Raw genomic sequence first — 26,618 nt, 5'->3', positions numbered from 1 at the left:
CGCCCCCTTAACGGAGATCCCTGAATTCGCTGATTTACCAACATGGGGGCGCGGCTTAGTGATGTTACGCTTAAGCCCCGCCCCCTGAGCGGCTACTGAAACTCTCCTCTCCGGGCTTCTCCCAGAGAGGGGAATAAGAAAGTCGGCAACCCTGGACTAGGTCGACACCTAATAATAATCAATATACCCGAGGTCGACACCTACAGAAGGTCAACACAAGCTTAAGGTCGACACGCCCGCATCAGGATGTGTATGCATAGGCGAATCTAGGGGGTGGCCCGGGGGTGCACAGGACCACCCATTTTGTAGCTGAGGGGTGGGGCTTTCCAACGAGCCCAGCCCCGTGTCTCTAGCCCCCTGGGAACCGGAGATAGTGCCAGGCAAAGCTGGAATGTTTTCCCTATAGGATAACATGGGACCCGCTAATTCAGACCCCCACCCAGTTCAACGGCTGCCAGTTCCCCCTTCGGCATCACTGATGCTCGAGGTTGATACCAGGCTGGATCCATATGGGTTAATTGGTTCCAGGGATATTGAGGTTAAACCGTTTTTTTTTTTTTTTCATTTCTTAAATGTAATTTCATGACATGTTTATGTTCTTTGAGGACAGATTTCTCTGGAACCAAACAGCCCAGTTTCACGGGACTAAAATCATTCGAAGCCAACTCAAAAGTTCTTCAATATGATACTGGTCTCATGTAAATGGGTCATTTGGTTCCGAAGATAGAGCTGGTTGGTTAAAGGGGGGTAGGGAGAGGGGAGTGGTTGTCTCTCCCCCTCACACCAGAAAATGCAGGCTGGTGTATAAGGGGTCAGCCTGGGAATGTCCCTGCATGATCCTGAGACAATATACCCGGGTAAATCCCTGCATTTTCTGTTGTGAAAGGGGTATTATTTCAAACAGCCGTGACCTGCAGTGCTCTGAATACAGCCGGGCAGCCCCCTGCTCTCTGCCCAGCTGTCAATGACTGTCACCCCTGCAGCTTCCGCTCCAATTCTTCTCCCCGCTTTCTCCTCAGCCCGTTCCCCCCTTTAATCATGTGGTGCTGGCGCCCGGCGTGCTCCCCCGACGTCACGCACAACAACAGTGCGCACAATATTTCAAATGTCCACTCGACGAGAGGGGACACCAGGAGGGGAGTGGGAGCGTGCTCTGCGCTGCGCTCTGCTCCTCTTCCCATAGATGCAGCTGCACCGCTCTCCATCTCTCCCTGCAGCAGCAGCGAAGGCTCATATAAAAATTTACAGTAAGTGGCACTTTTGGGGGCATTGCTTAAGGGATGCTACAAGTGGCGGTATGTGGGGGCATTACGCATAATGTGTGGCTTAATGTGTAAGGGGCATGACGGTGTGCAGCATCATGTGGAAGGGGCATTATGTGTGCAGCATCATGTGTAAGAGCATTATGTGTGCAGCATCATGTGTAAGGGGCATTATGTGTGCAGCATCATGTGTAATGGGTACTATGATGCGCGGCATCATGTGTAATGGGTACTATGGTGTGCGGCATCATGTGTAATGGGTACTATGGTGTGCGGCATCATGTGTAATGGGTACTATGGTGCCATCAAGCAAGAACCCCCTAGCAAGGAGCACGTAGGTAAGCAGCACTTATGTGGCAAATATGTAATGGGCATTACGGTTTATTATATAGTATGTAATGGGCATCATGATGTGTGGCACAATGTGTAATGGGCATTATGGTGTGTGGCCTTATGTGTAATTGGCATTATGGCGTGTGGCTTTATGTGTAATGGGTATTACGGAGTTTGCTAAAATGTGTAATGGGCATTACTGTGTATGGTCTAAAGTGTAATACCACAACCCTTTTTGTGATGCCACGCCTCCGTCCCATGAGGCCACACCCCCTTTTTTGGCGCGCTGCTACGCCGCGCAAAGGACCCCCTGCTGTTATGTCTAGATCTGGGACCACCCATTACCATAATTCTAGATTCGCCTATGTGTGCATGGGCACCTTCAGTCAGTGATTAAGGCTGGTTTCACACTGTCCGGCTCCTGCCGGACGGGAAATTACCGCACGGCTTAAAAGCCGTGCCGCCCCTACAGTGTGTAATGGACAGCTATGTGTCCATTCACACAGGACGGCCACGGCACGGTAACCGGGTAGCAGCCGGATCTTTCCACTGCAGTGTCCGGCTGCCGTGCCGTGGCCGTCCCGTCCTCACAGGTCAGTGTGTGCTGAGGGCGATGGGGGCCTTTCACACACACCGGTCATTTGGTGTCCGGTTTTAGCTCTCCACCGCCCCCAAACTGACGTCACTTCCGTTTTTACCCTCAAATTTACATAGCACTGGCTCACGGAGCCGGTGCATGTGAAAGAGACAACTGTCAGGCAAGAAGCCGGACAAAATGTGTCCGGCTTTTTTCCGTCCGGTCAAAACCGGAGTGTGTGAAACCAGCCTTAAGGACATACTTGCCTACCCTCCCGCATTTAGCGGGAGTCTCCCGTTTTTTCAATCCTCCTCCCGCTCTCCCGCAAATCCCTCTGTTCCTCCCGGTTTTTGTCCCATTCCTCTCCAAAAAAAAATGTACTGCGCATGCGCAAGCGGCATGTTTCGGGGGCGGGGCCCTAGTGCGCGAAGTTGTGACGTCATTGATTATGCCGGCCGGGTACCGCACGGGGCTGTGTGGGTAGACGTGGTGCGGCAGCAGGAGCAGCTGCCTTCAACGAGCGGCAGCAGCAGCAGAGCAGAGTGAGCGGGAGCCAGGAGCTGGGAAGCGCGCCGCACAGAGTAGGGGGCCAGCGCGGAGAGGAGCAGCTGTGACCGTGCTTGGCAGCGGGAGCCGGGACCAGCAGTAAGTAACAGTCTGTAACTTACTTCTTCCCCCCACTAAACCTGCTTCTTATTTTTATTGAGCTCCCTACACTGCACAATGCACGCCACTGCAGCGGCATTTGGGGGGGGGGGGGGGGGGGAAGAAGTCGGGCTGTCATGCTGCTGTCGGGCTGTCATGTCCCAGAGGGGGGGGGGGGGGGAAGAAGTCGGGCTGTCATGCTGCTGTCGGGCTGTCATGTCCCAGAGGGGGGGGGGGGGGGGGAAGAAGTCGGGCTGTCATGCTGTCATGCTGCTGTCGGGCTGTCATGTCCCAGAGGGCAGGAGGATCGTTAGCAACACACAGCTCCCTGATGCTGCTGTGCACTGCAGTGTGAGAAGGAAGTTCCTTCTCACACTGCAGTGCACAGCAGCATCAGGGAGCTACTGTGTGTTACTAGCAATTATTCCCTGTCCCAACAGTGTGTGTGAGACACCGCTGGGGAGAGACAGCAGCAGATTGATTGTAGTGGCAGCAGAGAGCTCAGCTTCCTCTCCATAAGGCAGTGCTGCTGCTGTGTGTGTGTGTGAGACCCGCCTCCTGCAAAGCACTACTGGGAGCAGGGAAGAGCTCTCCGTGTGTGCCTGCAGACTCCTTCTTAATCTCTCTGCTGCAGGAGGAACGGGCCCATGGCAACAAGAGTAATAAGTAAGTTGGTTGAAGTGGCTGTTAAAGAACTAGCACTTCAATGCCTTACTTTACTCCAGCGTTCCCTGTCCTGTGCCCCCCTAGCCTTGCCTTCCATACCCTGTGCCCCTTAGCCCGGCCTGCCTTCTCTTCTCTGTGCCCCCCTAGCCCTGCCCTGTGGCCCATAGCCCTGCCTTCCCTTCTCTGTGCCCCCCTAGCCCTGCCTTCTCTTCTCTGTACGCCTCTAACCCTGCCTTCCCTGCCCTGTGCCCCCTAGCCCTGCCTTTCTTCTCTGTACGCCCCTAACCCTGCCTTCCCTGCCCTGTGCCCCTAGCTCTTTCCTCCCTTTCCTGTGCTCCCCTAGCCCTGCCTTCCCTTCTCTGTGCGTGTGCCCCCCTAGCCCTGCCTTCCCTGCCCTGGGCACCCTAGCCTTGCCTTCTCTTCTCTGTGCCCCCCTAACCCTGCCTACCCTTCCCTGTGCCCCCCCTAGCCCTTTCCTCCCTTCCCTGTGCTCCCCTAGCCCTGCTTTCCCTGCTCTATGCCCCCCTTGCCCTATCCTCCCTTCCATGTGCCCCCCTAGCCCTGATTTCCCTGCCCCCCCTATAGTCCAGCGTTCACTGCCCTGTGACTAACCCTTAGTCTAGGCTTCCCTGCGCTGTGCCAAACACCCCCTGCCCTGTGCACCCTAGCGCTGCCTTCTCTTCTCTGTGCGCCCCTAACCCTGCCTTCCTTGCCCTGTGCCCCCTAGCCCTGCCTTCCCTTTTCTGTGCGTATGCCCCCCTAGCCCTGGTTTCCCTGCCCTGTGCCCCCCTAGCCCTGCCCTCCCTGATCTGTGCCCCTATAGTCCAGCTTTCACTGCCCTGTGACTAATGCTTAGTCTAGGCTTCCCTGCGCTGTGCCAACACCCCCTTGCATTATATAATATAGATAAGAATGAGAAATATGCTTTTCAGTGTAAACAGAATTTTTTTCCCATCATTGTTTTATAAATGAACAGTGTAAAGCCCCATACAGTGTAAAGCCCCATACAGTGTAAAGCCCCATACAGTGTAAAGCCCCATACAAGCACGAGATATGTTTAACAACAATGCCTAGTGTGAACACTCAATATCGTTATTGTGATGTCACTGAATGATATTGTTCACAAATACTATTCAGTGTGTATGCTCAATTCATCCACTAAGGTTGTTTTTAGTTTTATTTCTGGTAGATGGGGTGGTAGGTAAGGGGCCCATCTTATTCTGTCTGGGGCCCAAAATCTTTAATGGCAGCCCTGGAGACAGGCTGTGTGTTATTGCTCCGAGTTTGCTGCTGATTGACAGCCTGAGCCGCCGGCTCCATAGAGGACAGGACAGCTGAGCGACGGCTCAGCTATCCAGTCGTATCTGACACAGCAGCCCGCGGCTCAGTGACTGGCTGAGCACGCAGGCTGCAGGGAGGAGGCATGGACCTGCTGTAGGAGTCGGAGAGGAAGATGCAGGCTCTCTCTAGTTGTTCACAGCCTGTCCGCCCCATCTACACAAGTAACAGTAAGGCAGTACTTTTATATATATATATATATATATATATATATATATATATATACAGATATATACAGATTAGCAGTGTGTATATGGGACTTAACGTCTAAGTGGCATTATGGTTTGTGTCATATAGAGTCGTTTGTGATTACATAGTTACATAGTAGGTAAGGCTGAAAAAAGACTTGCGTCCATCTAGTTCAACCTGGTATAGATATCCATTGCTGATTTGGTAGGTTCTGGTATTTTACAGACAAATTATATTTCTTATTTGTACCCATGGATGTTTTTCTCCAGTAAATGTTTGTCCAACTTTGCCTTGAACGCATTTAATGAGCCAGCTGTTACCACCTCTCTGGGAAGAGAGTTCCAGAGTTTGACTGTTCTGACCGTAAAGAAATTCTTTCTACTAGCTGAATAAAATCTTTTTTCTTCTAATCTATATTGGCATTGCAGTGTGTGGCATAATTGTGTAATGGGCATAGCAGTGTGTGGCATATATACAGGGCATTGTGGTGTGTGGCATATTGTGAAACGCCCATTGCAGTTTGTGGCATAATGTGTAATGGGCATTACAGTGTGTCATAATGTGTAATGGACATTGCGATGTGTAGCATAATGTTTAAGGGACATATTGTTAATGCGAATTGCAGTGTTTCAGCATTTTTGGAAAGGGCAGTACCCCTTGAAGCGAGGCCGCATGTACGTTTTGAAATGTGTGCATTATTTATTTTTAAAATATCTGTATGTGGGGCACATTTTTACTGTTACAACTGGGAGCCATATCGTCTAGAAACACCCCTGTTTGTTTCACCAGAATGCTATGTGGGGGGGGGCGGGGGGGGCGCCACAGGAAATGTTTTGGGGAGGGGCGCAGGAAATGTTTTGGCTTGAGGGAGCAAACACATGATTGCTGGTTTCAATTGTACAGTTTCTGTTCGTAGGTTGCCCATATACATACTTGCTCTGGTGGTATGCGGCTCTTCATATATTTTTTTCTACCAGCCACTGCAGGACACACCCCTGGGTGGAAATAGATACGCCCATATGTGTCACTAGACACGCCCTTTGGTTGAAACTTGACACACCCCGTCAATGTTGCGCGACGCTGCGCTCGGTGCATTTTGCTAGCATCTAAAATCTCCCTCATTTTGCTTTTCAAAAGTAGGCAAGTATGCTTAAGGAGTCTGAAAAATCTGTAGAATTGTCTGTTATTTTAGACTCCTCCCATCATGTTGTGCCTCCACAATGTTGCCCTGTATGTGGTGTCTGCTGACCACACATGTGAAATGATGACCTTCTGCAGTAACTTGCTGGGGTCCTGTCATTATTTCTATTGTCTGACTGGATCCCAGAGCAAAATAAACCTCTGATCTATTCTATTACCGTGATATACTGTACAGTTTCCCCTGCCAGGGGCTTGGGCTTGCCTGCATCATCGGCGCGTCATTAGAGCCACAGCGCCCTCTTGTGGCTGTAGCAGCATATGCAGCAACCCTCTGGTCTTTCACTTTCATTTCTGCAAAAACGAACTTTCTGTTTTTCCTTGTAGCTCACAACAACTGCGACACCAAGACTGGCTGCACCTTACAGCTGCTGCTAGCAAGTGGGGAGACCCGGCCCTGCAGCACCCACATATACCGGTGTATAAGGAGGTAAGCGACACAAAGTTCCTTGTTATTTCACTAATAGTTTGCTCTTAGAGAAGCTTCCCCTATTCCTGGCTCACTTCCTGCCAATAGTTACACTACGAACTTGCACGTTATTTTTTCCATTTTCCGGAAAGGCAACAAATTAATTGCATTATAGTAACAGTGTAATTATTACTAGTAAGATCAGACCAGATAGGGTGCACGTACAACGTGTAGCTATCCGGGGTACTGCCAGCGAGTCACTCTGAACTGATAGGACATGCTTTGGCATGTAGTTGGGGGGAAATCAATCAAATACCTGAGAGATAAAGTGGAGGTGTTGCCCACAGCAACCAGCCCACAGTCCAAAGCTGTCATTGGTCTAGCAAAGACTGTAAAATGACAGGTGATTGGTTTATATGGAAACGTCTTCACTTTTATCTATTTCCAATATTTGATAAATATCCCCTGTGGTATCAGTATTATTTTATAGACTTTAAAACTTCACAACCTGAACATAAATGTAATACACAACTATTTGTAATATTAAGGTGACAAACTTTCTTACAATGAAAAGGAGGACACAAATAAATTGAAGGGTATGGGTGAAAACCGGACCAGGACAAAACCCCCGGACCGCCGGACCAGACATCAAACTATGCATTTTGGAGCTTGTAGCCTCCGGTCCGGGGGGTGTCCTGTCCGGGGGGGCTGCCTGTGACACCTGTCACCAGGGAGTGGAGGAGGGGGAGAATAAAGCCTCCCTGTGTGGTCCGGAAACCGGACGGTCCGGACCACACAGGGAGGCTGTAATCACCCCTTCCCCATGTCCCTGGTGATAGCTATCACAGGGACCCCCCGGACAAGAAACCCCCCGGACAGGACACCCCCCGGACCGGACCCTACAAGCTCCGGACTGCAGATGGTGATGTCCTGTCCGGCGGTCCGGAGTGTAGTCCGGTCCGGTTTTTACATAGTCCCTAAATTGAAGATAAAAAAATATCGTGAATAAACAGACTAGCAGGGTGGGCAGTGGCAGAACTAGCGACTTGTAGGCCCAGGTGCACCCATATCTCTCAACTTCTAGTCCACAGCAGGAGAGACATCAATGCATGCCATAGGCACACGCCTGAAATTTGGGGGCATGTCCTACAAACCCAGTCACACTAGCCTAAATTCCGGGGATTTCAACCCTGCTATGGAGCAGGGTTGTTCCTGAGTTCAACCTGGGGTCCTGGCCGGTGTGAAAGGGGTAGGGGTACTTACCCGGGTTGCCGGTCCTCATTGCGTGCTCTCAGACCGGGGATCCACACAGGCAGCGGGCACAGATGACAGGACAGGCAGCGTATGAAGATGACGCAGCTCTCCGGCACCCTCACTGCAGCCGAAGAGCTGTGTCATCCGCGCCCACCGCCTGACCGGTCATCCGCATCTGCCGCCTGTGTGGATCCCCGGCCTGCACCGAGGACTGGCAACCCGGGGTGAGTACTCTCCGCCGCTATTCTGCCACGATCAGAGAGGTCTGATAGCGGAAGCCGTAGCCACAGCAATGTTTTTAAGGGCAATAAAGGAGGACGTAAAGGAGGACACTTAGAGGGAAGAAAGAACTTACACTGCAGGATACAATACAGTAGTGGCTGGCACACACCACATTTTGCAGGGGAAAGCCGTTTAGTAAATAGGGATTGGGCAAAAACCAGAACAGTCCACACCACTAACACCAGTCCAGATTGGCTCCATGCAGCAGTCTCTGATTGTAGTGCTCCTCCTGTCAGTCCCCTTCAGTGGGGGTGCCTGTGACACCTGTCACCAGGGAGACGTGGAGAGATTACAGCCTCCCTGTATAGTCCAGGGATGTAGTAATAATCAGAATGGACCGGATTATAAGGGCAGACTGTAATCTCTCCCTTCCCCAGTGACAGCTGTCACAGCCCCCCAGGACAGAACACGCCCCAGAGAGGGAATCACACTTTAAACTCTGGAATGGCAGCGTTAGGCTGTCCAGTCCAGAGTTAAAGGTTCTGTTCTGGTTTTTACCTAATCCCTAGTAAATATATATAATCATATATGTATAGGTTTATGTAACTGTTGAGGCTGCAGGTCCCTTGGGAATTGGCAGCTCTGTGTGCAGCATTTGGCTTCAAAGCACACCCAGACTCCTGTGAAACCTAGCCAATGGGAGTCTGGGGGTGAGCTTAGAGGGGAAATGATGACCGGGTACCGCACGGCGTATGTGGCAGACACCTAGCTGCTGATCCCCTTACCAATCATGTGCACCAACGCTTGATGAGTCGGGGAAATGTTGGCGGTTGCTGTTGACACCAGGACCAAACAGCAGCTTTCACCTTGTCGTCAGAGGAAGTGTTGACCGTTAGGGTCCTCTTTCATCTTTAGGAAGAGGAGAAAGTCGGGGCTGTACGATGGGTGTGGCAGAACCAAATTGAAATGCAGATACTGCAACCCTCTTCCCAAAGATAAAAGAGGACCTTAAGGGTCAACACTTGAACTCGGTCCTGGTTTCGACAACAACCAGCTTTCTTTTCCGACAGGTTTGCCCGACTCGTCAAGTGTTGGTGCACATGTGTGGAAAGGGATGGGGACTATGTGGAAAAGGGAATAGTGCATGACAGAGTTATCATGTACAAAAAAGTGTTCAAATGTGTTCTCAAATAAAAAACTTACAACCATGGAGGCATTACTTTTCAATCCAGCCTTGTACATACATCTCTGCATTTATGTTTATATGTGCTAAGCCCTTCATTCCCCGCGCTATTAAGTTTTTGCTGCAGCCGCCACTGCATGTAAATATATATGCATGTTAGATCGTATATTTATTTATTTATTTACAATATATCAACACTTAAGTATTTATTAGTATAATATCGGCTGCTACTGTATGTCCCGATTCCCCAACCTACCTGATGCACTGAGAAATTAGAGCATTCTGTCCCTCCTGGAGAAGGTCATGTTGGGTATGCTGATTGGCGGACAGCACTGACCGGCTTTCCGTTTAGAAATCAGGGAAATGAAATATGTTAAAATGCTAGAATCCCCGATCCAGACAGAAAACAGTTGAGATTTTCAAACCTGTCTAATATTTCTGACTAGTTACCAGCTCGTCAAAATGCAAGGAACAACATAATATTAACAGTAATGGCAGCTTCGGTGGCTGAAGACAGCAACACTTTAATTCCCCCCATAAAAGTGAGGAGCAGTGTTAGCCTTTAAGGTACTTGTGTATTTTGGCGGCGCCCATCGCATCGCATACCATAAGGCATACGATGGTATGCGATGCAACGCGATATCGCGCGATACTGTACAATGTCATACAATTTTAAAATTGTATGACATTGTACATGGCATACAATGCCATACAATGCGATGCGATTAAACATTGTATAAGCACCCTAATGGGTGCTTACAATGTGAAATGCACCCCCACGCCACCCCCCCACTATAAACGTGAAGCCCGCGAGGGGCGGCGGTACGCGTCCTCCGACCTTTTCATACCCCCACTATCCACGTCGGCGTGGAGTTGAGAATAGAAAGTGTGGCGAGCGCGAGGGGACGCGGATACCTGTGAAGCCCGCGAGGGGACTCCGATACCTGTGAAGGTATCCGTGTCCCCTCGCCACGCTTCGGGCTCGGTGGCTCGCTGCGCTCGCCACACTTTCTATTCTCAGCTCCACGCCGACGTGGATAGTGGGGGTATTATAAGGTCGGAGGACGCATACCACTGCCCCTCGCGGGCTCGCTGCATTCGCCACGCTTCGGGTTCACGTTTATAGTGGGGGGGGGGGGGGGTGGCATGGGGGTGCATTTCACATTGTAAGCACCCATTAGGGTGCTTAAAAGCACCCTTTATGGGGCTTATACGATCTTTCATCGCATAGGGGGCAACATCGCGCGATGCACATCGGGGGCGCCGCTATAATACACAAGTACCGCCTTTAATTATACATGATTCCCAACCTGGCCATCAGGGATCACGGCATTCCCTCAATACGGGCCTTATTCTAGTTCACTCTTTCTGACAAAATCCTTCTTAGAAGGACAAAACCATGTGCACTGCAGGGGGGCAGATGTAAAAACTGCAGAGAGAATTAAATTTGGGTGAGTCAGGGTAAATACTGGCTGCTTTATTTTTACACTGCAATATAGATCTCACTTTGAAGTAAAACCTCACCCAAATCTAATTCTCTCTGCACAAGTAACTTCTGCCCCCCTGCAGTGCACATGGTTTTGTCCATCTAAAAAGGATTTTGTCAGAAAGAGTGAACTAGAATAAGGCCCTACATGAGGACCGTTATACAGAACTGGTAAGCAGGCTTGAAGCAAATGCTTCCAAAGCTAGTCCGCTACCTTGTGATTGCCTCTGTGTTTGTGCATGTGTGTGAGAGAAAGAGATGTAGTTTCATATATAGATGGTAAGAAACCTGTTATCATGGATGTCACCTCAGACATCTATGACCTGTTTGATAGCAATCAGACTTAACTTAACCTTGTAGATACATATAAATAACTAGTAAGCCCACGCAAAGCTAATGCTTCGAAAGCTAGTAGATGTAGTTTTACTTGCTGCCAACAGATGGCAGTGTTGGTGGGATTACAGCATTCTCCTTATTTAGTACACTGGGTAGGAAGTCTATTTTTATTTGTTATCTATCAGTGTGGAAGAGGTACCTTATTACACAATGTGCACAGTTTGTCTATCAATTACATATAAGAGGAGGAAACACTGTACCAGGTCAGCGTGCACAAGGTTGACACATGAAAAAGTTCACATTCGTTTTTCACTTTTATTGGTGATGATGTCGACACCTGAGTACCTGGAGCCCCAGTTAGAGCACTGCGTCCCCTGACATGTTGCCATGCTGTGGAACATTCCTAATTGGCATCCCTGTGGATGTTTAAAATATAAAAAAGTCCTAAAAATGTAACAAAATTGTGTCTGTCAGTCGTCCAGATACCCGTTTGTTTACACATTCCTCATAAGGCGCCTATTGAATTATGTTGTTGTTAACTCATACCATTACTTAACTCTTATGCCTAGAAATAAATGACACAAACACCTTATCTAAAAATAACGACACTGACACCAACTGCGTAAGGTTAAAAAGGTCATAGTTGTTTATTTAAGTGGTATGACCCCTATTTGTATAAGGGATGGCAAAGAAAGCGCTTGAGACCAGCACCATAAACGCGGGTGTTGCCATGGTAGCGAACTCAGCGCCCGCCAATGGCCACACCCCTTCTTGTGGGTACAGCCTGCGCTGTGACGGACATACCGCCCCCTTCTATTGCATGACGTGGACCTCCCATGAAGGCCAACGCCCCCAGCCGGAACTGGGGACTCGCCCGCCTTCTTGGCAAAGGGGGGGCAATACCGCACAGAGACCACCTGACACCCCACCTGCTTGCTGGTCGAGAGCGCCTTCTCGCCGATTGTTAACTAAAGCTAAGGAAATAGAGAACCAAATTTGGTGGAAATGGCTTGATGCCAGGTAGCACAGAAAGAAGGGTAGGGAGGGTGGGGATCCAGAATCAAAGAGGCTCACTACCTGTCTCTGATCACTGATATAACCCTCTCTGGCTGCCGCCCCCCTGCTACCTGATTGGCAGAACTAACTGCCACTCCACTACTATTTCCATAGGGCTTTACACAGATGCTTCTGCTGTACATTGCTTGTGGACAACAAATTCACAGGCTCTTATATTCCCTCCAGCCTATGCGGCCCTCGCTCTGTCTAAGGCGCCTATTGAATTATGTTGTTGTTAACTCATACCATTACTTAACTCTTATGCCTAGAAATAAATGACACAAACACCTTATCTAAAAATAACGACACTGACACCAACTGCGTAAGGTTAAAAAGGTCATAGTTGTTTATTTAAGTGGTATGACCCCTATTTGTATAAGGGATGGCAAAGAAAGCGCTTGAGACCAGCACCATAAACGCGGGTGTTGCCATGGTAGCGAACTCAGCGCCCGCCAATGGCCACACCCCTTCTTGTGGGTACAGCCTGCGCTGTGACGGACATACCGCCCCCTTCTATTGCATGACGTGGACCTCCCATGAAGGCCAACGCCCCCAGCCGGAACTGGGGACTCGCCCGCCTTCTTGGCAAAGGGGGGGCAATACCGCACAGAGACCACCTGACACCCCACCTGCTTGCTGGTCGAGAGCGCCTTCTCGCCACAGCCTGTGTTACAAAGACCCCGCAGGGTCACCACGCGTAACCAGGCCCCGCCATACCAAACAAATAACAACCTACACTAAACTAACCTAAACTAGAGAAAATATCCTCCAAAAACCTGCCATGCCTGAGTCAGGAAGATGTACGCCATCTGGCCTGTACAAACCCACAGAGTCCTTAACAATAGTAGGATGTCTAACCGCCTTGCCGCCCCGAGCCACAACATGCCTAGACACCGCATGGTTTAACTTCCTCATGGCCCTCTCGATTGCTGACACATTCCGGCAACCCCGCCAGTTAATGCGGGGAATTATGTCAGACCACACAATCCTCACACCGGGCCAGAGGTCCACCAGATGCACAAAGTCTGTCTTAATCTTAATGGTGAACTCGATGCCCGTCCTCTTGACCAGGTCATTGCCACCTAAATGAATCACCAGAACATCGGGGCGGCCCCACTTACGGGCTTTGGCGGATAACAGCTCCCATAGACTATCCCAAAGGAGACCCATGACTCCAAACCAGCTAACAGCGAGTGCCTTCTCCAGAACAGGAGCACTGGAGGCTAGTGGGTGCCTAGCAGCCCAAAAATTAAAAGAGTGCCCTACGAACCAGACCCTACCCAGAGCCATATCGGAAGGGGGAGGGGCTGCAAAAGAGAAAAACCTAGTGGTTAACATCATGATAAACTTTAACACAACAAAATGCATACTACGGCCCAAGTGAAGGTGAAAAACTTAAAAAACCTTCTGTGAACTTTAGGGGACAGCCAATTGAATTAGTCCACAATGAAGGAAAAAGTAAAAAATTCCCTTCACACCATCGATTCCGGAACGCTAGTCATTCCAGAACCGATTGTAAACAATCGTTTTTGAGCCGGCGCAACAGGCGCTTGAACTACAACTTATCTAACTTATCTATTCTTACATAACTCTTATGGCAGGATTTCCACCTGCCAACTGCCTGAATGGCAGAAGGTGATACTCCTGCCGCTGCTGCGCAAGTAGCAGCCCCAATTCGAAACGAATGCGTTCCGAAATCCTGCTCCCGCAGACCCAATTCTACCAAACATTGCCGAAACACAGCCGCAAACTGGAATCGGGTCAGCGGTAGCCCATCAACGTGTGCCAAAAACTGCAAGGCGGCCTCTGGTCTGCGGGAGCTATATCCTTATAACCGGACACACAGCCGCTTCAGCCTGTGCAGTAAGGGTAACCCAGTGGCCCCTGCCCATCTGATCCGTTTTGGACCGCTTAATCTCGCATAGCACTTGTCCTTCACGGAATACTACATCCTCCCCTAGGATGCCAGTGCGGGAGAGTTTGCTGGCTGCCACCAGCTCGCTGATGCGAAAAGCGCCATGAAACGCAAATGTAAATGCAACCTTAAACAGTGCAACTCCGTATTCGCTCTCAGCAACCTTAGCCAAACAACCCCCCAGGTCCCCCAGCATACTCATGTCTATGGGTTTGCGTGAATCCGGGGGAACTGGACGCACCCGTGTCCAACCCTTAATGGCTTTGGACAATACAAAAGACCTCGTGGGGTCGGGATCGCCGTGTAAGCGCGAATAGAAAGCGATGCCTGCCAACGCCGCCGCCATAGCCGACTTTGACCTGCCCCGCCTATGGTGACCCCAAACAAAAGCGAGTACCCGGTCCTCGACCGACTCACCGCTAGCCTCGGGGGAGCCCTGAAACTTCACCCAGTCCTGCCATGCGGCCCCATAAGTTCTACGAGTGGGAGGGGCCAAGGACAGAAGAGCCAGGTCTGTCATGCCGGCTCTATGACCTGCCACACAAAAGGGGGGACAATTAAGCCCAAGTGGCGAAGCCTCGGGGGCCAACTCGCGAAACCTCGCAAACTTAAACCTTGAAAGGGCATCCGCTATGTTGTTATCCACCCCCGGGACATGCCTGGCCCTGAACTGTATGTTATGCCGTAAGCAGAGCAGAACTAAGTGCCGTAGCAGACGCAAAGCCTCGGGAAAGCCGCCCTCTGATTATTAATGGCATGCACCACCCCAAGGTTATCACACCAGAACACTATGTTCTGGTTAGCTAACTAGGAGCACCTTTTTCAGCTCTGCAGAAACTATAAATCGGGAAAAGCTCAAGAAGCAGCAGGTTGACCGTGAAACCACGATCAACCCACGACTGAGGCCACTTCGAGGCGCACCACTCCCCATGGAAGTACGCCCCGAAACCCGTGGATCCCGCCGCGTCAGTGAACAGCTGCAGTTCAACGTTGGAGGCGGGGTCAGAAGGCCAGATGAGCTCCCTACTGAACTGTTCGAGAAAAACTGACCAAACTAAAAGGTCGTTCCGCATCTCCCCACATAGTCTGACGGTGTGATGAGGGTGGCTAACACCCGCCGTGGACCTTTCTAGCTTATGGCAAAACACCCTACCCATCGGGATAATGCGCCATGCGAAATTGAAAGAGCCCAGTAAAGATTGTATGAGCTGCAACCTGACTCTCTTCTTTTCCCTGCATACAGTAATGAGAGCCTGCAGCTTGCAAACCTTGTCCTCAGGGAGCCGGCAGCAACCTGCTGCAGTGTCTATCTCAATGCCCAGATAAGACAGAACCATGGCAGGGCCCTCCGTCTTATCTGCGGCAATGGGGACCCCTAAAGACGCCATTGATGGCGGATGCCAGGATGTTTGCACACGTGCCCTGCCCGCCTGGCCCCACAAAGAGAAAATCATCCAAATAATGCGCCACGCCACTACAGCCTGTGACGTCATGAATGTACCAGTGCAGAAAGGAACTGAATTTCTCAAAGTAGGAGCAGGATACCGCGCATCCCATGGGCAAACACTTGTCAATAAATATACCCCCGTCTCAATGGAAACCCATGAACCTGAAGGACTCTGGGTGTAGGGGGAGGAGCCTGAAAGCCGACTCTATGTCCGATTTAGCCACTAGGGCCCCACTGCCAAAGCCCCGGACCATGCCTAGAACCTCATCGAACAAATTGGTAGTGGACGCTACAATGTTGCTCGGGGATGGCGTCATTGATGGATGCCCCGTGGGGTTAAGAAAGGTGCTGAATCAGTCTATATTTGCCCGGGGTTTTCTTAGGGACCACCCCCAGAGGGGAGAAACAAATCCCAATCAGCGGGTCAGACTGGGAAAGGCCCCGCCATTCTGCCCCATTAGATTCCCGCCAGCACCTTTTGGTCTCGTCACCTCGGGCTGCCAGTGCCGACCCCGCCCTGATCTGCATTGCTTGCGGCAGGTCTATAAAATTTTTTGGGGTGACCTGCCCCACATAAACTACATTTTGCCCCTTGGTCACACTTGCCATCATGAAAGGCAAAGCGCTTCTCTTTGCTGCCGGATCTCACCCCGTGTTTCCCCCTTGTAAAGGGCTTCTTGCCTAGAGGCTACACCGAAGGCAGGCCCCTACCTATGATCTCAGCTGAATGTCAACGTGTTTGCACCCTTTAAGATGGGTTTGGACCCCTCGTGAGTATGACAACACTTTACATAGTCATCACGCCATGCGCTGTCCTTGTCATTATGAACGTGACGTTAACCGGGAACAAGTAACGTAGTATGTTCACGACTTCATCGGGCCTGGTGCTGAGGTAACACGAGGCTAGTAACAGGCAACCCCTTTTAAGCCAATTGCTAAAACCCTGGCAAGCGAACTCACCCTTGGCTGAGGACCGTCTGGCCTTGCAAAGTCTTTTCCCGCATATGTGGTTAGTGTGAAACGGTCTACAAAAAGCTGTCGCCTTCTAATTATGTATTTTGACCTCCCTTAACCTGATGGGGCCTTCCCACTCTGGGTGCACTTGGACCCCCAACCTGCTGAGCTACAGCGCGCGCCACCAACCTCGCAAATTCGTGCGGGCGCTGGGGGGACCCAAATTCCCCGCTGCTAGCGGAAGAGTGTAAAGGGGATGCTGCACACACAGAAAATTCAGTGTTCTCACCATCGATGGAGGAGCCTCCGTGCTCGTCAGCAGACGTAGCCGGGATTTCTGATTCGGCTGAAGGTAAAGGAGCCGGCATGCCGGATCCACGCTCTGCGAGGCCGGTACCCTCAGCCGCCGGGGATATCCCCCTGCTTGACATGGCCGCTTTGGGGAGTGCTCGCAGCTGCCGTGGTGTGGACTCTGTGGAGCATCTGCGGACTCCGCCCCTTGTTCGACTGCTGACATCACCCGGGTAACTGCAGCCTCCGACACGGCAGGCACCGAAGTCCAGTGGTGATGGATTAGCCGCAGAGGAAATACAATCTGCACCAACTGTGACCTCGAAAGAAAAACACAGGCATGAGACATCACAGCCTAAAGACCCTGGGAAAGAACATGGTGGGATGTCACCTCGACTGACCCACGGCCCTCAGGGCGAGGGGGCACATTGGGAAACTAGGGGAATGTGTAGAGACCCTAGCTGAAGGGAAACTAGCCCAGAAAAGCTTGAGAATGCGCCAGACTACCAAACGAGGGACTGCAGCGGGGATGTGCCAGCCCACACAGGTACGTACAGGGGCGTATTTCTGATATGCAGCCTGCTGCAATGGAAAAGCCCGGAAACCAAACTACTGTAAGCCAGTATAAACAACTAGGTGCCCAGCGGTCAGAGGTGAGGTAAACAACCATGTATTCTGCAAACTGGTGACCCACCAGCAACAAAAACATTACTGGTAAACTCGTGGTAAAATTAAGAGGCATAAGGCCCTGTAAGCAAGGCTGCTCAGACTGGGACCCGGCTATGCCAGTAGGCAGGGAGGCCACATGGAGTGAGCCCTGGAGGGCATGCTGGTTCCTGTAGTGCCACAGGAGGATTTAGGGGTAACTCCTGATAGGCTGGCTCTCAACTCAGATATATTAAGTGCTGTTATCATGTAGCCTTACAGTAAGACAATTATATCCAGTGTAGGACTTCCGGCATCAGAGAAGCCGTGACGAGGCCTGGAAGCTTATCATATCTTCTGCAAAATATATGTAACTAAGATCTCTGAATGACCCTCTATTATGTTGGTTTTGCAAATCTTATTACTAATGCCCTTTGGTGTGCTGGGGGTTAAATCCCCCTCCCTTGCAGCACCTGGGGGGCATTACTAGTTTCATTGAGCAGCTCTCACCACTGTTTTAGCTAACAGGGAGGGCAGAAATGGTGGCCAACTGTAACAGGCATGGCTGCACCCTCCCAAGTGAGGCAGGGAGCCCACAGACAGAAGGCATTGTGCCTCAAAGACACCCCCCATATTAAATGCCACAAGTGAAATAAAACCTAGTAACCAGGGCACCAGCAAGTGGTGCTGTATTATCACCACTGCCAGCATGGAAATCCCCAGCCCTGACACTGTCTACATGTGGCTGTGATACAGGACAGGGTATTTTGTGCAAGCAGGAGCAGTTATGGTACACAGACAGAAAAAGCAAGCTGTACAGGGAGGAATGAGGAGGCATGAGAGAGAATGTGAGCAATTGAAAAGTTACTTATCCTGCTTCAAGATTTAGCTGTGCTTCAAGATTTAGCTGTTGTGCTTCCAGACTGATCCAGAATCAAAGAGGCTCACTACCTGTCTCTGATCACTGATATAACCCTCTCTGGCTGCCGCCCCCCTGCTACCTGATTGGCAGAACTAACTGCCACTCCACTACTATTTCCATAGGGCTTTACACAGATGCTTCTGCTGTACATTGCTTGTGGACAACAAATTCACAGGCTCTTATATTCCCTCCAGCCTATGCGGCCCTCGCTCTGTCTTCTTTTTCATTAATCTTTGGAATGGCGATGCCACCTTGTGGTAGGCCTTCGTGGATCTTTGTAACTACAAGTTAGACAGAAAATTAAACCCTCATGGTCAGTGAGGGGCACCAGCAATATTGAAAAGCAGTGACGGGGTTCATGCTTTAGTTCAGGGGTCCTCTAACTATTTTGCTCTGGGACCCCATCAGAACATAAAAAAGAAATAAAAGGACCCAAGCAAGTTACTGCAGAATGGTCGCGAGACGTGGGGTCTTAAACCCCACATGCATGGCAGCATGGTGGAGGCACAAAATGATGCGAGCATCTGAGGTAGCAGTCAATTGAACAGATTTTTCAGACTTCTTGAATCACTGACTGAGAGATCAGAGAAGATTTTAGCCGGTTGAACAGCAACATGGAGTGGCGACCCCATGCTGAGATGGTTGGGACCCACTTTTGGAACCGCTGCTTTAGTTAAGCAAATAACATCCCTGCATGGCCAGGGACATAAAAAAATGCTGGACCTGCCTGGTTCCCGGTAATTGCGGCAAGTGCAACAGCCAGGGAACACCTGCAGTAGATTGGCGATTGTTATGGCATATTTGAAAGTAGCTTCAGAGACCAATATAGTTTAGCTTTCTAAGCGGCTGATGTCAACATGGAACTCAGAGAGATAACCTCATCAGAAAAAGAGAATAGTGGGCAAAAGTGCAGTACAAGACAATATAGCCAAGCAACTGCAGATTAATTTATTACAAATTTGATACTGTGATTTAAGTGCAAGGTTCATCAACAACTGTCCAACAAGAGTATACACCATATACAGCAGAGCACAGGCAATGGACTATCTCACAGAGGAGGCAGGTAGCATGGTCAGGTGACTCGTCCATCTTCTCAATAATGAGTTCACCTGTGGTGCCAACCTACATCACCTGCATTGTGTTTCATGCCAATTCTGCAATGCATTGTGTGTATAAACATAGGAAAAGGACATGTCATAGATTGGGTATTTCTACCCCTAGGCATTCTTCAGCGACCACTATAGAGCCATGTGAGGGTGGACCACACACAACTGGACCAATGTTTACAACTGAAGGATGTTAGAACACAGCTTTTGCATTGCAATTTAAAATGTAGAAGTGCTGAGCGTATTTGTGGTCAGTAGCAGGAGGAATGCAGGGATCAGTGACATCTTAGTGGATACTTAATGTGTAAGAAAAGTAGAGGGACAGGGTGAATGAAGGTCTGCGGAGGAGTTTAGGTTTGAGAACGGTAAAGTTAATCTGAGAAATCCATTGTCTCTGAGTAATGATCATTGGCGAGGGTAAAAGGTACACCCTAGAGCAAAAAAAGAAATAGACAAACGAAAGTAGGAAGTGCTCTTAAACATGGGCAAACTCTTAAATGAATATCAGTGGTATACATTTGAGAGTTTACCCCTATATTAGAGTACTTTCCATGAATACTTAAGGTGATTTGATTGGGCTACCCATTCACTAATACCTAATGCTGCTTTCCCACTGCCTACCCTGGTAAAGACCCGTTTTTTTTAAACGGGTCTTTACCCGGGTAAGAGCCACAAAGACCCTTTCCCACTGCAGCTTTTAAACAGTAAATTACCGTTTAAAAGCAGTAAATGTCCCATTCAAACTTACCCATGTAAACCACAAAGCAACACGTTTAAACTCTCTAGTAAACCTTGCCTGTCATTAAAAACATCACATGCACCAATCAGGTTCTTAACCTTTATTATTATTTCTAAATACCGTTTAAAACCCTTTCCCATTGCCAAAAAAACGGCTCTTACACGGTAAAAACACTGCTTTTTACACGGGTAACAAATACCGGTATTTGTTACCCGTGTAAAGCAACCTGGAGCTTTCCCACTGCAGCTCTAGCCATTTAAAAAGGCTAAAAAAAACGGCATTTTACCGTGTAAAGCCTGCAGTGGAAAAGGGGCATTAGATTCAGTATCTGCAAGTTCAAATCTGATTTTTCTAGTGACATGTGTTCCCACAAGGTGGCGATGTAGTCCCTGTTATATTTTTTTTAGCAAGATTTATTGACATTTTGTATATGGCACGGCATCATTGTGTCAAGATGTTATTTTGTCTGATGCTGCGTTCACACTGCAAAACCCGTTGTGAAAGGTACACGGTAATTAACCAGTAATATACCACCCACTCCCTGGTACCTGGCCTGCACCCCTCTCCCCTGATACCTGGCCTGTGCTCTCCCCCCCCCCGGTACTGGCATGGGCCCCCCCTCCCCTTGTACTTCCACTACCCATTCACCAGAGCAAAGGGACCCCGCTGCCGGGCATTAGAGCTGCAATGCCGGCAGTAGGCAGAGCGGGTTCAGGGGGTGACTCGGAGGCGGCAGCCACAGGTGTCGGTAAAGCAGCAGCCCCCCCATACCCCGTAATGCAGAATACAGCCAGCACCTAGTAACCTCCCCTTCCCTGGGCAACAGCGGGTGCCAGTGCGGTGTGCCCCCATTAGGGACATGCAGCATCTCTGGGGGACCCGTCCCGCTGGCACAACACCCGGTAGTATTACAGCAGGAGCAGCGGCTCGCCCGGGTCAACCGGAGCACCTGCTCTCGCGTGTCCGCCTGTAGCAGCAGGGTCCGCACACAGCCCATTCACCGAAGGGACCCCGCTGCCTCCCCATCAATACATACAATGGACCACGCTTGCCAGGTACCTGGGCAGGGGGGAAGACCCCGCGGTTCCCAGAGAGGGGGGGGGGGGAGACCCCGCTTGCCAGGTTCATGGGGGGGGGGGAGAGACATACCACTGGCCAGGGGAGGGGGGGTCCATTGTGGGGTCCAAAATACTGGTTCAGATCCATTCACACTGCAAAAATAACGGGCCTGAACACGTGTAGGATCCTTCTTTTTAACCGTTTTGAATTACCGGTTCTCTTGAACTGGTCATTTAAAACTGGCACTTTCACACTGCAGCTATAGGCACTTTCACACTGAAGTGGTTAAAAATCAGCAAATTACCGGGTTATAGCTGCAGTGTGAAAGAGGTATAAATTGGTTATTGCTGATTTTTAGATGAGTTGAATAAGCTGTGTTATGGGATAATTTGTACAGGAAATACTGCAGGGGGTTCACGCATATTTCTACATCAGTTAAAATGATTGTATATTTGTGTAATATACAATACTATGCAAAAAGCCATACCTTCAATGTAGACATAAGTCCAAGTGACTCCGCTATACACAAAAACATGGGGTTTACAAAAATGGCAACAGGTGCTCTGGATCGATGATTCAAAATATAAAAATCTGTCTGTAACAGAAGGCATAATGGGAGAAGGGGAGCCAGCATTGGGGCTAATAGGATATATGTTAAAATGAGTGACAGTCACGCACCGTTTGTTAGAGTCGACGGGAGAGGTGTCAAAAATGCTCGTGTGTTATGGGTTTTAGTCTGCAAATCCACTCTGTTCATGCTGTGTGGCCACTGATTTTATCAAGCTGATGATAATCAAAGGATGTATCGGTAATGTGTATGCAGTGGCTGTGCCTGTGCAATGGCTGCGCTGTTTGTTTCATGGCTGCTTTTTCCATCATTTCAATAATTTGAATAACAATCCAATTACAGCTGCAAATGCCAGAGCGGCCATCAATAAATCAGGCCAGATAATAATACCGTAACGGCTCTGTGTGACAGGTCAAAATCACATTATTTTCAACGTTTTTCAATCTTAAAAAAAAACAAGAAACACAGGGGTTGTTCACCTCTCTAATAAAAACATGTGGTTCACTGAAGCTGTAGGAATAATGGGATTTATTGCTTCTGGGTCTTTATATTCCCTGCCATGAAATGGTGACAAGCTGCAGGTTGTGGGGCACTATGTGCGACGATGCAGCACCCTGCCAACGCAGATCTATGCAAAACAGTACAGGAACCCCAACATCTGAAAAGTACACAAATGAGAATTTAGAGGAACCACAATTGCTTCTTGCATGTGATATGTTTAGTCCAATAGGAATACCTTATGAAGTGTATATTGATTTTTGTATTTCATTCTATTCTATTTCATGTGTGATTTTACATTTGATTTTAAAATGGACATCGAAAACCAAAAAAGAAACCACTAGTCAAAACTGACGCACATCAAATTAATTATTTATTTGATTTGATTTGTTAAAATCGATTTCAGAATTAAAAGCGAGCCAATTAACTATTTGGACAGTGGGCAAAAAATGCTGATTTGATTCAATTTCAGTTAATTTAAATTTATTACAAAATCAAACATTAGTAAATATACCCCATAAGTAAAATATATCAGTGTTATCTCTTTTTTCATTTTCACATACTTTTTTTTGTAGAGATAAAGTTAATATTACAGATATGGTGTGTACACACGGTCAAGATGCCGTGCGATGCGAGTCCCAATGCGGTCTGATCGGCATGCATCACTGACCGGAGGAGAGAGAGAGAGGACAGTACCTATACCTGCAACGAGAGAGGCGATTAGTCACCATCCTCATGTTGCCCCCCAGATGCGCCGTCCACTGTCACAACGCGGCGCTGTACATGGCAGTACTAGAGTGCGTGCAAGAGAGGCAGAGCGCACACGCAGTGCCGCCGCTGCAGGTGCCGGGCAGGGGCACAGTGTGTAGTGATGGCATGCCCCAGTTCCCCAAGGTAAGAGACCGCTTTCCCCCACCGCCCCCTCCCCCCCCCATGCATACAGCAGAGGCCACACAGCAGTATATGTGACCCCCCCTCTATACGTCGGATAACTTCCGCCCCGGGTCACTGCACATCGGCCCTGCAGCCCCAGGAGAAGCCCCTCTGGCCGTCGGGGCTATCTGCGTATGTAAGGCACAAAGACTATATAGTGCAGATCTGCACTATATAGTCTTGCCCACCCTCTCTATTTCGCTGCCGATTTGTGCTCACACGGGAGCGCGCATCGGAAGCACATCCGGCTTGCAAGCCCTAAAAAGCACACAATCGGCATGCGATAGGCTTCCGATGTTCACTATATCGGCAACATCGTAAGCCATATCGCACAGTGTGTACACACCATTAGACCATTTGCTATCTTTTTAATAGCTGTATCAAAACATTTTATTTTCATAACATGTATCTTAAAGCGAAATTGGCCTGACAGTCAGTATTATTAGTAAACCCGCTCAAAGCTAATGCTTCGAAAGCTAGTCTGCTACAGTACCTCTGTGTTTGCGCATGTGTGAGAGAGAAAGAGATGTAGTTTCACTCACTGCCAACAGATGGCAGTGCTTCGGAGACACACACATGAACATTAGGTATATATATAGTAATTAAAGCGCTGCTTCTTTTTGTTCATTTGTTTTATAGCTGCTGAGATCCACAATCTCATTGTAACTGAGAATAGAATGGAGTGTTGATACGCAGCACTAGAAGTCTAGTAGCAAGCAGAGCATGACAATCTTTTTTTGGGCTGGGATTTTCCCTGACATACATGGAGCTATAACAAACATTGCTTTGCCAATAATGTGAGGAGACACAGACACACACCTGAAATACCAATGCATGTTTCACTGCACAGCTTTTACTAGTTATTTAATAATTGGTATTTTTTTTTCTTATGTGGACCATTTACATATTTGTTCTTTACTTTTTTTAATCACATAAATTTATGACCATACTCCGACTGCACTGCCTACCGTTTAATATGTAGAGTTCTATATATATGCAAGATTACATAAAGTATGAGGCTGTTGGTGAGTTGTATCAAACCGAACACAAATATAAAGTTGAGAAGATCTAACTCAGTCTATACAATGACAGAAACTGATTGGTTGCTATATCTAACTTGCCCACTTTATCTCTCTTGAAGGTTTGAATTATCTCCTCGTTGAATACTGAGCTCTACATAAACAGCTGGGTTTGCTGCGCACCCTATTTTCTTTTCGATACCATCATTATTAGACTGTACTGTGCATTGCATAAAACTTGCTGGGGGTCCAAAAATTACATTGTGAGTTAATGTGATCAGGATGGCAGATCAGCTAATCTGTAATTGTCCTGTAAGTCACATGAAATGGTGGAGTTATAGATATGGCTATATAGCAACTGTTTTATCTGATCAAACTGGCTTACTGACCACACACAATGCTCCTCATGGTGACGCTCTGTTGTGTTTATCAGCTTAGTGAATTTTTGGCAGTGTAAAATATACAACTTCTCCCACCATAAAATCCACACACTCAGTTGAGTTCTGAACTAGCAGCACCATTGTCCCTATTTTTCAGATTGGGTTGACGTCATGTGTGATTGAGGATTAAAGTTGTGCTTTTATGTCAGTCTTTTTGACAGATAAATAATTTAAATCTGGCAGGTGCTAGAGCAAGGGTTTCTTTTCATGCCAGGCTAGACAGAAGCACAACTATTGTGGGTAAGTACCTATTTAAATTCAAGGATAAAATCACTGTTTGATTTGAACACATGAATGAAACTATGATTGGTTAAGTTGGTACTATCATAGGGATTAAATATTTTTTTTTTTTAGAAACTGGGAAAAATTATAGCTACAAGTTTTATTAAATAATCAACATTCTATGAAAAATAAGTAAACAGTATTTTCACCTCTAGTTGTTTGCTGTTGTTATAATTTTAATATATTATTATTTTTATTATTATTAATAATAATAATAATAATAATAATAATAATATAGGGTACATGTGTATTATCAGGGCGCCCCATTTGCCTACGTATGCCGGCGTACAGATCGCATCGCATGCGATGCGATGGTACTTGTTAAATTTCACGGCACCCCTGGCCACAGATTGCATCGTACGCAAATTGCATGCGATGCAATTTAGCACATCCCCACCATCCATGTCAATGCCATGCAATGCGATTAAGCACACCCCAACTATCCACGTCACCGCGAAGCATGGCGAGTGGACGCGAAACGCGTCCTCCCGACCTTTTCATACCCCCACTATCCACGTCGGCGTGGAGTTGACTTTATAAAGTGTGATGAGTTTCGATTGCGTGGCGAGCGCAATGTGCCCCGTGAGGGGACGTGGAATACGTGTAAAGTAATCCACGTCCCCTCGCTGCGCTCGCCACACTAAAATCAACTCCATGCCGACGTGGATAGTGGGTGTATGAAAAGGTCAGGAGGACGCGTTCCGCGCCCGCTCACCACGCTTCGGGGTGACGTGGATAGTGTGGGTGTGCTAAATCGCATTGCATCGCATAGACGTGGATAGTGGGGGGTGTGCTAAATCACATTGCACGCTATAAAATCGCATGCGATTTGCGTGCAATTCGATTCGCGACCAGGGGTGCAGTGAAAATGAACTAGTACCATCGCATCGCATGCAAAATTGTATGCGATGCGATCTCACTACGCAGAATAGGGCACTAAGCTTAGTTTGCTTAGTGGGCGCCCTGATAATACACAAGTACCTAATATAGTACCAACAATATACACACTGCTCTATAGAGAATATGTATAATTCATATCAGCTCCTGCCATATGGAATCTGGGGCCTGATTCTAATTCACTCTCAAAGCACATTTGGGCCATTATTCTGGTCCACACCCAATGCTGTGAAATTCACAGCATTGCGTGTGGATGTAATGCCACCTGCACGGCCGCCCGCCCCCCCTCGCTCGCTGAGTTTTCCGCAAGGCTGCGAATGGATGTTAAGCATAAACATCCATGCACTGCCTTGGGTGCAGGGTTGAAATCATTCGATGGACGCCAAGCCTCAAATGATTTCTCCACTGCTCGCCGATGTAAGACACCTCTCTTAAATTTGCGAGTGACCTGTGCGGGAAGCGGGCGGGCACCTGACACCACTGCCCACCCCCCCGCATCCGCATCATGGGCAGATCATCATGGGTACGCCCTCCGTCCGCACTGCTAGGTGAGAACGGGATGGCGAACTGTCAGCTCACACCCAGCGTCTGCATATGCTCGAAAGTGTGCATGCGCAGATGCTCAACCACACAGGGGAGCGTAACACTTAGAATAACCCCCTTGGTTTGCTAATGTACAAAACCATGTGAACTGCAGGTGGGGCAGATGTAACATGCGCAGAGCGAGTTAGATTTGGGTGGGGTGTGTAC

General features: G+C 48.7%; 1 protein-coding gene across 3 annotated transcripts in view; it reads left to right on the top strand.

Annotated features, from left to right (window-relative positions):
• Positions 1 to 3,449: 3,449 nt before the first annotated feature.
• LOC146008348 (uncharacterized) overlaps positions 3,450 to 26,618 on the top strand; it is a 55,616-nt gene continuing 32,447 nt past the window's right edge. For 2 of the 3 annotated variants that reach the window (XM_083147547.1, XM_083147546.1), the window contains exons 1-2: positions 3,450 to 3,483; positions 6,535 to 6,637. In XM_083147547.1, coding sequence (XP_083003673.1) covers positions 3,465 to 3,483; positions 6,535 to 6,637 — 122 coding nt within the window. In that variant the 5' untranslated portion in view covers positions 3,450 to 3,464. Of the gene's footprint in view, positions 3,484 to 6,490; positions 6,638 to 24,872; positions 24,930 to 26,618 lie in introns of those variants that run through there. The other variant, XM_083147548.1, reaches the window with a different exon arrangement.

This window comes from Crinia signifera, chromosome 6 (assembly GCF_055691185.1).
Source record: "Crinia signifera chromosome 6, ASM5569118v1, whole genome shotgun sequence".
In the NCBI taxonomy this organism is placed as follows: domain Eukaryota; kingdom Metazoa; phylum Chordata; class Amphibia; order Anura; family Myobatrachidae; genus Crinia; species Crinia signifera.
This window is presented reverse-complemented; position numbering and strand designations above follow the sequence as displayed.